Genomic DNA, 15577 nt, shown 5'->3' with positions numbered 1-15577 from the left:
AGAAAAGGTGTTACTGGGCTAGTTCCTATTGCTTAGGCATAATATAATGCCCGAAAGAGACATGAACGAGAGACACGGACCCGTGCAACCTTCCAATTAATTTTATTTCTGTGGGGCTCGTCAGTAAAAGCGCATTGCCACAGCGTAAAGAGACTCCTTTCGACCTAGCCTGCTTCGCGCTTCTACCTAGGATGAATATTGACGCTGCTATGCTTGGCGTTTCTGGGCGAAATGTTGACTGCTGCCTTCGGTACTCATTGCCGCAACTCGATGCTGCCAATGTCAACGGGTCCATGGTCTGGTAAACCTCTTTGACGCCCGCTTGGGTCGCTGGCGTCGTGGAACTCACTGGGTATGTGCCAGAAGGCCAAGTGGTGCTCTTCAATAAACCTATTTCCCGCCAACTCAGGTGAATGGGCATGTGCAGCTGTGTACGGGCTCCTCTTCAATGGCAATGAAGATCCTTCAAAATTTATCCGCTGCTGATCAAACCCGCATCAAGCTTGGACTTCCCGGTTGAGCCGCTAGATGGCTCGCTAGATGCGCAGGGCGAAATGCGAGAGAGGAGCCAGGCCGCATAAACGTTGTGGCGATGGCGGTGCTTCGATGCTAACCGTATTAAAGGGCTCCTGAACCAACCACCGGGCGTGGTGACAAAACAGAGTCTCCGGATAGTATACGCTGCTGTGATCATCTCGGCCAAATTTTACAGTCGTGCGCGACGCATGGAGATCGCAGGTGGAGCGCCAAGTCGACCGTTCTCTCAAACTCTTTTTTTTTTTTTTTTGCAAGAGAAGCTTGCTCCCCAATATTTTCTGGACGCTTTCTAAAATTCTAACTAGAAGTAAGGACATGTTAGCTCGCGAGCTATCAGAAGCCTATTTTATTGATATTGATATTGATATTGGCTTTATTTCACCATTTTTTGGCACACCAATACAGAAAAAAAAATGTACATAAATGGTGAGGATAGCGGGAAAAAAGCTGCTCTTTAGCAGCTTGACTAGCCCCGCCACCCCCTGTTTACAACGACAGCAACGGAAACAAGCACCCGGAGAACAATTTCAAAGCAATTTTTTTTTTCTTTTCAGGCTCATACAAACTAATGCAAAATAGTTTTCATGTTTTAAGCACAAAGAGTTCGGGATATCATAATTAAAATAGCGTTTTTTGATAACGTGCGTAAACTATCATGCAGAGAGGCGACACGTGCGTCACCGCCACATCAGTCTCACTGCGTGCTAGTGAATTCAGATCATTAAGCAAAGTGAGATAATGTGCGGTCTCTTCACCTTAATCTAATGGTTTTTGTGCGTGCATATAGGTCTTTCCTGCAGGCAGGAATGCGCATGCGCTCAGTGCCTTCATCGTTCATAAATGTAACTTGTGTGTCTTTCAATAGTTGGGATCAGCGCCCGTCCTGTCATGTCTTTTTTTGTCTCCTTGTCTTGAAAAGTAGCGCTGGATTACTTTCGTAAGAACGGAAATCTAATTCCTACTGTTCCTATGAATATTCATTGACGCAGTTTAATAAACAGGCTGACGTAAGCGAAAATCTGCTTTCCAATTTCGACAAGAATTATGTAATTCCGGAAGAAGCCGACTGTTGTCTGCTCGGCCACCCGCGTATAAACTAATCTTTGGTCACCCTGCTAATCTTGGTGTCGTAGCCATCTGGCCTCGCTAATTTGGACTAGTTTTGAACACTCAACTAGCCTCGAACCAAGCGAAACTTAAGGTCACACCACACGCACGTTTGCCAGCACGCGCTCACTCCTGGCAGCTCTTGATTAGACGCCTCAGTAGACGTCGCATCGTATTCAGCTATTGATAGCGCTTCGAAATGCGCAAGTTGGATGTGGCTATTATTCGTCGGTCAAGCTGGTGTAGGACAAAGCCGATCCGCAACACGTAGCACGGCCGGACTGGTGCATATGAGCGCGAGCGCGCATTCAAGCCCTATCGTGCACGAAGAAAACAATGCGCATATACGCACTACAGTTGCACCAGCCACTGTAGTTGCATGTGGTGCGGTGTTCTACGTAGCGTACATACCGCGGCAGCCGCGAGGTGCCGCGACGAGTCAGCTGCCTGAGCGCACTGCTGCTCGCTGAGGACAGCCGCGTTTGGCACGATAATGGCGCGAAAATCGGAAGCTTTGGCGTCTACGTGAACATCCACAATCAAATTTGAAATGCGCGTCACGGTGATGTTCGGTAGGCGGAACGTTGGAGGCACGCCCAACTCCACCGTAGCCTTCGCAGAGCAAGTCATTGAAGAAGAAGCGTTAGCAACACTACGGGGATGCTTGATTAACAATAATTCCATTTCTGCTGAGCGCATTCAAGTACTTTTTGGGCCAAAGTATTTGTGAAATAGCCTATTTAACCTTCGAATGCATTTCTGGACTTCGATAACAATTGGTTCAGGGCCCCTTTAACGTAAACAGTCAGCGGTAAATGGTTTCCACCAGAATTCTTTTTATCTGAAGTTGGCAAGCATGAGCCCCTATAGTTTTAAGTCGAAGCTCTCTTTGACTCATTGTTCCACTTTCGGGGTGCTGGATGCTGTCTTGCACAATGAGCTCGCGCCGGACATAACGCAAACCGGCACCGAATACAGTGCAAACCGGGTGGCCTGGGCAGACGATGTCTGCAAACAGGGACATGTGCTGAAACATAAACAAGCCCTCGTCGTCATTCTGTCGCTGTCATTTCAACGCCGTGCTTTCATTGCGACCGTTTCTTAGTTCTCCCTCCATCGTCTCATTCCGCCGTCTTCATTCTTTCGTTGTCATGCGTTGCCATTTGTCGTTATTCAGCCAGCGTCATAATCATGGAATCGCCACTCCGTCGTCGTCATTACCGTTCATTGGTCGTTCTTTTGTCGTCATTCCATTGTTCTGTCTTGTTACCCCATTGGCTTTCTGTCGTCACCTCGGCATCCTCATGATAGCATCGCCGTCATTACTTTGTCGTCATTGCATCGTGTCATTGCTTCGTCGTCACGCGTGGGATCTGCATGTTCGAGCGCCATGTCTTTATGCTGGGCGAGGTGCTTCGCGGTGAAAATACGCCGAACTTGATCGTGCGCTATGTACTTGCAAATTCTCTCTAAACAAGAACCGCGTACTTGGCAAACACTTATAAATGCTTATTTTCATGGCAAGTTGGATTCTGACACTTTTTCCCCTGTATTTTAAACTTATGTATGTTGCTCATTGCATAGAACAAAGCTTAGCCTGCCGATTACATAATCTAAAAAAAAGATACGCAACATAACTCTCTTAAAGGCTGCCATCTGTCGGTGCCAACAGTGGCGCGTGCTCACCTGGGATGCATTGACTGCCATCTCGGCTAATCGTGTAGGCGTCGGCACACTGGCACCAGCCGCGCAAGCAAACGGCGAATTGTGTGAACCAGCGGCACTGGTTGTCTTCAACGCAGCTTTCACCAAGGTGGGATCCTGAGCAGAATAAAAGCAAAATACTTCTAGAGGCGTTTCACACTAAGAATGCGTCACCCTGCTATCGGCCCAAATGGAGTTCTGATATGCGTCCTACTCAGAAGAAGTAGTTTAAAGATTGGAAAATGTAGAGAGGTCGGCCGGAAAATGGAGCAACTGGCCTGCTACTCTACGGAAGGGAAGGGGAACAGGGGAAGAAAGAGGGTCACAATGGGGGTTGATAATGGGGGGTGATAATGGGAGGAACGAGGTGAAAAGACACATTGCATAAATGTTATCACAAGCGTGAGTCCAGGCCCGTGTCGCCTAAGAAACGTGAAAAAGCACGCATTACCTCTATCGTCTGCCAACTCTGTGGCCCTGCGCCTAGCAAGAGGTCCTCCGACAGTGGTCTATTGTATAAATGCCTCAAGATAGCTGCCAGTGTTAGTCTATCGCGCGCGTACTCAGGGCACACCCCAAGCACATGGCCTATTGTCTCTACAGCACCACACACTGAACAGTCGGGGGAGTCTGCCCGCCCAATGATGTGCAAGTATTTGCGCGTGAAAGCGACGCCTAATCGCAGTCTGTGTATCAGGCATTTATGAGGGCGTGGAATTCCACGCAGAACAGGAAATTGCATATCGGGATCCAGCCTTTTAAGGCGGACGTGACGAGCGTCTGACTGGGCCCAGTATGTTCTCGTCATACTCCTCATTAATTTCGACAGGAGGCATGTGATGTCCGGTCTAGAGAACGGGACTACAGTTCGCAGGCCATTGCTGAGGGCGCGCCTTGTTTCAGCATCGGCCATCTCATTACCATTGAGCAGAAAGTTTCCCGGGATCCATTGGAACACTATCATCATCATCATCATCATCATCATCATCATCATCAGCCTATATTTATGTCCACTGCAGGACGAAGGCCTCTCCCTGCGATCTCCAATTACCCCTGTCTTGCGCTAGCGTATTCCAACTTGCGCCTGCGAATTGGAACACCATGCGGTGGTGTTTTATTGCGATAGCAATTATATGGACACTCCAAAGCAGATTTCTGCCGTCGGCGTCGCCGTCGCCATCGCCGTGAGGTTCCGTATGACGTCAATGGAGATGAAATCGTCGCCGCGCGCCGCCGAACGCTGTATGTGCGAGTGAAAGGGCGCGAGGGACGCGCGCTTTCACGGGGAGTGAACGCACGGCGGAGAACAAACGCGCGTTCTGTGCCGTGCTCCCTTAAGGGCTGCAGAAGTAGGTGTCTCTTTCCTCCTTTACAATCACCATATACGTATGTAGAGCAAACGCGCCTTCTTCTGACGCACGAAAGGCCGTGGGGGGGGGGGGGGGGGGCAGGGAAGGGAGGCGACGTTTAGCTGCGGCACCAAGTGCCTATTTATATCAGAGGCTCCGGCAACAGTCACCAACGCCGCACGCATTTTGTGCGAACGCGGGCAAAACGCCGACGGTGTCGACAACAGTGCTGTGTGTTGCCGGTGCTGCTGCATGTCCAAGTTTGTACAGCGGATAAAACTACTATTCTTACTCCGTATAGCTATCTACTAAGTTGCTATCGCAATTGATGCTTCGCCTTTGGGGTGAAACTGCGACATCTTTTTTTCTTGAGCGCATGAAAGTAGCTCGTTGATCTGCAATGCCAGAACCTGATATGCAGTGTGGCACAGGAAGCATGCCAAATTTGCAGCGCGGGTTTTGAGTCCGTGAAAATGCACCACTCTTGAGGTCTTCCCCTCAGATGTGGCGAATCGCTTCCCGAATAGCCACCAGCTCTGCAGCGGTTGATGTTGAATTATGATCTATAATGAAACCTCGTGTCATCTGCTGGGCTGGTATCACCACCGCTGCTGTCGATGCCTTTGGTGACGCGGATCCGTCTGTGTAAACATGAACGTAGGTCTGGTATTCTGACCAGATGTATGCCAGAGCAAGTTGTTGTACTCCGCTAACGGGAACCGATGATTTCTTGAGTATGGCGGGGACATGCACGCATACGGAAGGTTGAATCATCACCCACGGGGGTTTGACGGGGTGATATGGAAGGGCATAGCCTGATGTTACGTGGGGTAGATGGCAGCGGAGTGCACTTGTGAAACTGCTGTCCAGCCACTCATGTAGAACCAACGTCAATGGATGGCAATGGTGTCTTGTTAGTAAGCGTAGATATACACGAAGTGGTTCATGGGACAGGTATACCGATAATGGTCATACGCGGGCTTCCTCAATTGTGCCTTTGTTGGAGGCACGCCGTTGCCAGCCGAGGCATATTTTGAGTGCCTGCGCTAGAAAGCTTTCTAATGTCCGTAAGCAGGAAATACTAAAGTTTGAGAGTATCGGGAGGCTGTATCGAATGTAGCCTACAAATAGAGACTGATAAAGTCGTAGTAAGGAGCCTTACGTGGGGCCCCATTTCATGCCTGCTACGAAACGAAGAACATGGCAAAACAGATTAAGTTTTTGCTTCAACATACTTACATGCCTCGACCATGTGACAAACCGCGGTCAATGATAATGCCCAAGAATCACTTGTGGGATACATAAGGTATTAAAACACCGTTAATGGAGATCCGATAGCGGCAGACGGATTTACGCGTGAATGCAACCACAGCACATTTCTCAGCAGCTAAGAGCAAACCTTGACGCCGTATGTATTGTGAAGTAGATGACACAGCACATTGTAATCTCGCACGTAGTTGTGGGCGCGTTGTACCAGAAGCCCAGATGCAGATGTCATCTGCATATGCACTGATGTGGATGCGAGCTGGAAGTTCGCTCACCAGTGCCACATTAAATAATGTTGGGCTGAGAACTCCTCCCTGAGGAACTCCACGGCAGACCTGATGACGATTCGTCTCTCCGTCAGGCATGTACATGTAAACGAAATGGCCGCTGAGGTAGCTCACTATCCACAGGTAGAGCCGGTCGCCAATTCCCAAGTCATCTAAGGCAACGAGAATGGCTTCATGAAGGATGTTGTCGTAGGCCCCTTTGATGTCTAAGAAAACAGCGGCGACAAGTCGGCGTCGACGGTTTCATGTTCCACTGTCGTAACGAGGTCAATTATGCTGTCAATGACGCGCAAAAACTTCGAATTGAAAGGAGGCTGGCCGAGTTGTGCCCACAATAATTTTGCTGAAGTCGTGCGCTACCTCTACATCAGTGCGACGTTGGTAAAGGGCCAGAGCACTGCCTTCCAGTGCTCTGTACCGTGCGGGAGAGCGCAGGCTCCTGACTACATGCCACGGTGGAAGAATATTTAGGTGTTGACACTGCGCGCGAGCGAGCGTCCAGATTATGTTCGGCCGCGCGCGGGCGCACCGAGTAGCTCTGCTGCGAGCAGATAGAGGGCGCCGCGGCCAGCGGTCCCAGCTTAGCGGCGCCGGCGGCTTGGCATTCCTCTGCCTCCGCTAAATTTTCGTTCATAGTGGAGTGAGTAAATCTCAAAGCGCGAAAAAAAAATCGTTATTTCACATTAAAGTGATAAGTGTACGAGGCTTCGCTAAGATGAAGGTTCCTTGGGCAGGGCGTGGATGACGTGAACACGGATCAATCGGGCAGCACTCAAAGCCCACTGAAGTTACCCTCGCGCACGCAATTTGTTTCGTCCGGTCTAGCCGTTCATCCTAGCATAAAAAATGAAAGTGTTAGCCCATGTGCTACCCCTCGATCAGAAGAAAATAGTGACAGCACCAGAAAATGTATTTCATGCTTATCGCTGCTTCCATTCACACTCAGAAAACCGTTCAATCATCGTTGCGCGAATTCAATGTGGCCGCGATATAAATTAAGAAATAAAACGACGCAAGCTTCCGATATGCAATGCACTAGAGCAAAGTGGCTGTTCATGGCTCGAACTTAGGATGAGAATGCACATCAGCTACGTAAAAACTCTTTTATATGGGAATTTATTAGGCGGGACGAAGGCAGGCGTCTATCTTGAATTAGAGCATCACAACCACAGTTTACTGATGAAAACCTTAGCAAATGCCTTTTTTATTCCAATTCCACTTAACATAGACCGTGTATATTATTCATTGGGCTTTCGTCCATTGAAGACTGAGTGGCTGTTGCAAGATCTAAAAAAAGAGGTGACTTTCTTTTTTCTTAAATTGCATATGAGAATGTACCAATGTAAGCGTGTTTGACAATGCATGCTACAGCCTGTCCACAAATACACTTACACCCACCACACAATAATCCCATAGACCCTTTTTTTTTTTTTTGCATAGACACAATACGAAAAAACTTGTGCATGAAGCAGCTCGATAATTTTAATAGGTGATAACCATCCCAGAAGCTTGCAGTCTCATACACTCCCACAATGAAAAAATGTATAAAAACATGCAAGCGTGTAATATACATCGCACGCGCATTGTAAAAAAAAATTCAGTAGCCAGGATGGAACAAATTTGAAAATCAGGCACACATCTGCACAGAAAACAGCAGTATTTTACAGGGTGCACAAATATTTCAGAATATGCAAATGTAACATAGCTGGACAGAACCATAGTAATGTTGTTGCCGTCCCTTGGAGATACTCGGTTATTTTTTACATTCCGCCCAATTAGATAATTAGTCGTATTTATTGATCAACTTCTCAATTATTATAATTAGATTAAAAGTGTCAATGAGAAAGTTGTAGAGCAACATGAAAGACTCCCGATACAGCTTTGTATTGCTCAATACGCGCTACGTAGAAGTGTTTTTCCGAGCATGAAAGAAGCTCACGAATACACGCAAAGTGCCTCGAGCGGCCAATCGCGCGGCAATATTGCTGTATTCGCGGGTTTCGTTCACGCTCGGAAAACACTTTTATGTATCACGTATTGAGCAACAGAAAGTTATATTGGGAGTTTTCCACGCTGCTGTACAATTCTCTTGTTCATACTTTTTATCCAATTATAGCATTGAAAGAGTTGATTAATCAATTATAAAAATAATTATGTAATTAAGCGGAATAAAAAATAATCTGAGTATCTCCAAGCGACGGCAGACAACATTACCTTGGTTCTGTCCAGCTACGTGACATTTACATATTTTGCAATCTTGGTGCATGATAGTCAACCACCCAGTATATATCTTTTACATGCAGAAAAATTTGCACAAACTACTGCGGCACACAGGAGGTTCTCTCTTCCGCAGCGGCTTTAGAGGTTTATTTGACCGTGTGAGGTTCTTTGGACAGTTTGGAAATAAGGTGGGAATCCTTTTATCGAGCGCTGCGCGGAATATTGCCACGTGTCTAGCGCGGCGATGACGATGGCATAAGACACATCGGCAATTATGAAAAACATAGCAAGAAGAAGAAGAAGCAGTGACTAGCGCGTGCTATTTTAAAACCGTCCGTTCTTGTTACTGCCTCTGCCGACAAGTGCGTTTCGTTTGTCCCTCGAGCTTTCGACGTCGTGACAATATGCCATCGATATCGTATCCTTCTGAAAAATGGCTGGTGCAGACATGGTCGGTAGGCGTTAGAGTTCGGTCTGCCCTCAGATTTGCACGGCGTCACTGCTCTAGACGACCGCTGTCGGACGGCGCTTTGAATAAAGGCACACGCTCCGCACAAGTCAGGTATCCAGAATTGCAGTTCGGAACGAAGCACTTTCTAGCCATTTCAAACGCCCCTCAGAAGGCCGCTGCCACCTTTGTTGAGGGCCCGTGGCAAGAATACCCAAGAACAAGCTCATGAAACTAACGCGAACAAAAATCGTGCCTTCAAAACAGCGCAACCGCACATGCAAGCAGGCAGACGAAGCAGCGGCAGCACGCGCCTTGCCGCCGAGGCTGGGACGGCATACCGCAGCGCCCTCTACGACGGCGCCGAACCAGCTGCAACCAAGCCGAACATAATCTGGACGCGAGCTAGCGGCGCTTTCGCGCGCGTTGGGGGGAAAGTGTCAGCACTTCTCCTTATTCTTACACCGTGCTACATGCCAAATACGTGACAGCGGCTTGCGAGGATCCAGTGATGAACACAACTTTCTCCAGCGCTTCCTTCCTAATCTCTCGAGATGGAGCTTTATTTGTCGTTGAGCTCGGCGACATAGGGCGAGATCGCACGTGGATTTCACCTTTCTGTATTTCCTTTTAGCGCGCCGTCGGACTGCGCGTAACCTCTCGAATTCCACGTCAATAGGAGACCCCGGCGTAGGTGCGCATATGTTCCGCGTGGCCTCCCTGAGGGCGGACGTGATCAAGCCTTCTATTTTGGTTGGTGACTCGAGATCCGCACAGGAATTGTCCACGAATTTCTTAAAGGTGGGCCAGTCTGTGCACCGCACATGAGACGAAGTGGTAGGTGCGAACCACTTCACGCAGATATACGTTGGTATGTGATCACTGTCATGTGTTTCCACATCACTGAGCCAGCTAATAAAGGACTGTAGTCGTGAGGAAGCAAACGTCAGGCCCAAGCAGCTACTATAGGACGTGCCACGCAGAAACGTAGGAGAGCCATCGTTAATATGGACGAAGTCCTGGGAGGACATAAAGTCGGACAGAGATTTGCCTCGGTTATTCATTACTGGACTTCCCCATTGGAGGTGATGAGCATTGAAGTCGCCCACAATAAGATAAGGAGCTGTACAACTCTGGATTGCTGAAGACAGGTAGGAGAAATCAATGGGATCTCTGGGTGGAACATAGCCGCCGAGTATCGAGAAGACCCGTCCTTTAAGCGTTAACGTCAAGCAAATGTGGTGGTTCATGTTGTGGGGCTAGAGGACGTGGCGGTAGTGTGAAATGTCTTGGCGTAAGCACAGTAACACCTTGCTGGTTTCATCAGCTTCTCGAGACCACAGCAATACATATCCAGAAAGGCGGAAAGCAGAAGTTATGTTGGGCTCACATATCACAATCACAGGGAAGCGGTATTTTTGGACGCGCTGTCGCAAGTCACTATGGCGACCACGCAGGCCTCGGGCATACCACTGCATCCCTACACTGCGCTGTATGCGCATCGACACAGAGGATGGGTTGTGTGGTAGCGCCATAACGAATTCCTGCAGTGCCGCCAAGAGCGGCTAAATTGCGTCCAAAAACTGAACAACAACCCTTGCTGTTGGTGTATTGAATCCTGAAAGCAGCGTGCGCATGGAGTGTACAAGTTGTTTCAGAATAACGTTCACCTGATGGCTTTCTGGCTTGTCCATATTGTCCGCTGGAACGGCATAGAATCTTGGACGCGTTGGTTTGACGACCTTGGATGACAGAGCAGGCCATTCAACATCAGAGGAGGTGGATAATATACCTGCATCTTTGCGAACCACCTTGGTAACACGGGGCGCTGCAGCAGGCGGCGTCTTATCATTCTGTGGCTGAAGACGTTGAGGCAACTGAGCTGAGAGTTGCTGTGACGGTGGCTGAGCCATACCAGTGGCGTGTGACTCTGGGCGTCGGCGTCGGGAACGACGTTTGCGGCGACGAATAGACGCGGCCGCTTCTTGGTGACTTGAACTGTCTTTTACCATCTTCTTCAGGATGAGCCTCTCGTTCTTCACCATAGGACAGTCTTTAGCCGTCCCCTCATGAGCACCGAAGCAGTTGGTACACTTGACAGTCTCTGTCGTGCAAGTATCATGCTGGTGTGAGCCGCCGCATCGACGGCAGGATATTTCGTTTCTGGAAACAGCACTCACATGGCCAATCTTGTTGCACTTGTGGCATTGAACAGGCCTGGGAACATACACACGGACAGGATGCCGCACATAGCCCACCTTGACGTGGGAGGGGATAGAGTCGGATTCAAAAACTACTTTAACAGACCGTGATCGGCCGAAACAATGAATGTCGACTATCCTGGCCGTAGAATTGATGAATGTCCGCAGGTCGCTGTCAGTTATTTCAGGGTCTACATCTGTAATAACTCCAGTGAAAGTACGTTTTCCATGAGAGAGATAGGGGCGGACAGGCATACCGCCTAACACTCCAATTTCTTTCAGCTTGTCCACTGACGCCTGAGATTTCACATCTACGGTAAGGACATTCTTCCGTGCGTTGATTATTATCTCTTAGACTTGTCCCGGAATTACCTGGTCTAAAAATTGGGTCAGCCGTTATCTGTTATTGGTATTCAAATTAGCCGTCTCCGTTGTGGCTACGAAAGCCACAGAGAACCCGTCAGGTGCGTCAACATTATCTGTAGGCAACTCCCTCGCTGCTGATGTCCGGCGCAACACAGCAGGTTTGTCAAGTCATTGTAGACGACTCACCAGCTGTTGATGTGCGGTGGAACTTCCTTTTCAGGCGGCGCCATTCAACAGGCGTGAAGCTCTTATTGTCGGAATCCATCTCAGTCACCGTGGAGTCATCTGCCGAATATCGAAGCTCCACGTCGGTGACGGCCGTAGCAAAGAAGGCACTAACCGGCCGTGCAGCAGTTTGGTAGACGGCGTCGACGGAAAGCTGCACGGGACGTGTGCCCGCCATGCCGAAGGATGACGCTATCACTGTGTACACACAATATTAAAGAACTACAGAAAAGTGGAACAGCCGAAAACACAGACGTTCTCTATCGCCACTTCCTCTTCTTTCTCATCCTACCAGAAGTTCCAGTAAAACACTGTGGTTTTGAAACTTGTGGCACATAGAAATGTTGTAACGGATATACAGGAAAACGCAGCGAAATACCTACGGGAGAAAAGTAGCAGTATAAGAACACGATGCAAAGGTTAAAAATCTTTGTGAGTTATCTCTATTGCAAGCTTTCAGCTGTAGGATTTCATTAGCCCTTGTCCGCGCTTCTTTACACGCAAATTTCCCACGCACAAATGCAATGCGAAATGCAAACAATTCAATTGATGAATTTTCGCTGCTCGCTTGTTGCAAATATTAGGTTCACTAACTTACATGTTTTGTCCTTTGCATTGGTGCAACAACCATGTGCGAGTCAGAGGGCCTCACAAGCCCTCTGAGGTGTTTGGCTGCACTGAACAATCCCGAATACAGTATTAGTGGCACCATACCTCTCTCACATCTACCGAGTCCCGTACTGTGGATAGGAAATCCTTTGAGACACTGGCACGACCACCCCGTCGCTGTGGTCCTGTTGGGTGGCCGGTCACGGAAGCATCCAGTGTTCGCGTCCACGCATGTCGGCGTAGACACTAGGTGTAGGCACGGCTCACCCCAATGCGCCGCCCGATAGTCTGCAATGGTATGTGTCGCTCACTTCAGCACGTTTGTGTTTATAGTATTGGTAAATAAAGCGGAACCCTATTCCAGTGATTTTAGTTTGGTAGCTACTATGCAGTGGTGGTTTAGCATCCCCGAGCCTAAATTAACTCGGCTTCAGAAAAAATAAAAATAAGACCTGCGTAATACCACAGAATGCATGCGTCGTGCACGCATTTTTTTTTTGTTTCAAGTAATTTATTTTCTGTAATAATTATGTTAACGCTGGCCGCCTTTTTTATATCTCCTGTTTTTAAGCATATTTATGCGTGAGCATACAAACGCTCCGAAAAAACAATTATGCCCATTGCAAAAAGGTGAACACATAGATCAGTACTAGACAACTCAAGCTGTACATTTGTGTCCGTCTGTTCTTGCCTGATGTACACTAGACCGTTAAAGTTTGTGGGAACATAACAAACTTCACAAGGATAAATTTACTCGCCACTTTGTATTTCAGCTTAAAAGCACAGTCAGCGATTCAATGGTCGTACGAATAGGCATCAATCTTTTGTCTATCTGGATTGCAGCGCGGATGCATTGACTGCGACGACCTTTTGTTTCTACAACCAGTTCATGCTCTTGAAGTCTTTGCTGTTGCGTTACGCTTAACAATGATCCCTCTACCAGCTTTGAAAACAACCCTTCGCACCAGATATTTTGGCATTAATCCACAAGTCTCACTTGCAGCTACTATTCACAGGCGCAACTTCGTGAGTGATGTCCTTGCCTACCATGCCATTTTATAACTCTGGACATAGTGGAAGGAAAATGGTCTAATATGGTCAGAAGAGTTAACCTGTTCATCGGCTGGAACTGTCATTGATGCGACTGTTTGAGATTATAACATTAGGCCTCAACATTTATGTTGTCAGGCGTTGTGCAATATTTTCAAAGTTCTTTCACTGGAGGGTCCAAATCGACATGTATGCACATGCTTCATATGCCGTGATATAGAATATCTGACATACTACGAATGAAAAAGGATCAATAGAACAGATGGGGTAATGTGGTCATTGACAAGGAGCAGTCGCACTTTGCTCGGAAAGCCTGACCTCTTCTCGCCATGAACGCTTAGAAAGGCAGCAAACTAGAATTAGCCCCCTGTTTTCATGGAGTCCGAAGGCGCACGTGAACTTGCATAGTGGTTAGTTCATGCTGCGTTTATCAGAATCTGCGCTGTATTACCTCATTAAGACAGCAATACAAACACACCACGCCACAGGTTCCTGTTAGTGGGACAAAAATTCCAAAACAAAGTCCAAAAACATTCTCCAGTAGCTGTTGCCTGTAACTGGCTAAAGCTATTGCCGTTGATATTGCCGTTGCGTTGTCTGCACTCAGCGTGTCTTGGTTTTTGGTCTTGTCTGACCGAAAAGAAGCTCTGCGCGAACGTTCTTGCTGGCGACGACTTTAATTTCTCTTCAAGCCTTCATGCCGTCGCTTACAGCTGTCGGCTAGCACAACGTGAAATCCTCAGCACACTCAGCGGGATTTCGAAGGTGATTTACTACACTTATAGCGTCAAACAGACACTCACGCTGCTTTATGTAGTGTGCAGGGGCAAGCGGGGTATGCAAAGAAGTCCGGATATAACTCCTCATAGAAAACCATTCAAAACAATTTGTTTCATAAGTTTCACCTTGGTCTTAGAGTGACTAACAGGCAATCTGAAACGGACGACTGATCTGAACGCACAAGCATCACCAGATAAATAATACGCAATGTCAAAGACTTTCCGTAACCAATGTGAACATCTCATTGTATGCAGTCTCATTTGGAGTTATTTAGTGAGGGGGAATGACCTGAAATTCTTTGAAATACTTTGTTAATATTTAAAAACTTTCAGAAATATTTAATTTTCGAACTATAGTTTCAAGAATTTCATTCTTTGTAATTTCTCACCGGCAGAATTAGGGTTTTCTTATGGGCGTAAGTTTTCATTTCTGCCTCAGTTGTCGAGCAAACCTTCACAATATTAGTTATACAATATAATGGTTATACAATGTAGATAGAACACTGTAGTTGGTGGCGAAACAGGCACATCACAGCATTAGTTTAGTGGCTTTCTTTTGAAGCTCTAAAGCATCTTAACGTGAAAGACCCTGTCCTCACGGGGAAGTCGGGCGAAGAGCAATTTTTTGGGCGAAGAGCAAAGGTAGATCTTTTTGTGAAACGTATTTTTTCAAAATTTCGTTCTCCACATTAACTTCCAAATACTGTAAAGCTATTCGAAGTTGAGAACCAGCTATAAACAAAACGTACACAAGCAAGAAGGCGACGGTTTGTGGCTTGAACTTAGAATGTAATTTTAAAACGAAGCCGTTAATGCGACTACCAGCGCTCAAAAACGCTATATGCCAGCTTTCATACTTTTCCGGAAATAAATAGACCACTCGGATCCTATCTTATGGAGATGTGAGGAACGTAGGGGGCAATAGGCACGCAAATGTTAAAGTGCTTGTGTCAATGAGGTGCTACTTGTTAGACCCACGTTTTCGGCTTGGTTAGATGCGTTATGTTAGACGCTTAAAAAGTTCCCCGCTTCGCAGAAAAGACAAAATATGGCAGAGATTTTATGTTTGGAGGATACAAGAGCAACTTTATGGGTGGCGCTTACCGAAAGCATCAAGCATCATTAGGTTAACTTAGTTGTTTGAAAATAATTACTGAATACTCATGTACTCCCAATTTTTGTGCGTTATACGCTGTTTTTCATTGCTTTTGCCCGGTCTCCTAGTTTTTCATGAAATTTTCATGGCACCGTCTTCAAATCCATTTAAAATAAGGGCAATGTTAAGTATAATGTGTGGCAAAATTGTCACCTTCGTGGGTTATTTATAAGCGTTGCAAATTACTGAACTCTCGTTTATTCTCAATTTTCACGCGTCATACGAGCTTCGTAGTTGGTTGTAGCGGTGTCCTCGGTGAAATAACCAAATCAC

General features: G+C 47.2%; 1 protein-coding gene across 3 annotated transcripts in view; it reads right to left on the bottom strand.

Moving 5' to 3' along the window:
• LOC119461813 (uncharacterized) overlaps positions 1-15577 on the bottom strand; it is a 68601-nt gene that overhangs the window by 31017 nt on the left and 22007 nt on the right. The window contains exons 3-4 of one of the 3 annotated variants that reach the window (XM_037723187.2): positions 12425-12607; positions 3331-3465 (exon numbers count right to left, since the gene is read on the bottom strand). In XM_037723187.2, coding sequence (XP_037579115.1) covers positions 3331-3465; positions 12425-12607 — 318 coding nt within the window. The remainder of the gene's footprint in view (positions 1-3330; positions 3466-12424; positions 12608-15577) is intronic. The other 2 variants (XM_037723191.2, XM_049672226.1) reach the window with 2 other exon arrangements.

This window comes from Dermacentor silvarum, chromosome 8 (assembly GCF_013339745.2).
Source record: "Dermacentor silvarum isolate Dsil-2018 chromosome 8, BIME_Dsil_1.4, whole genome shotgun sequence".
NCBI classification, from domain to species: domain Eukaryota; kingdom Metazoa; phylum Arthropoda; class Arachnida; order Ixodida; family Ixodidae; genus Dermacentor; species Dermacentor silvarum.
Note: the sequence above shows the minus strand (reverse complement) of the source record. Positions and strands in the feature narration are given on the sequence as shown.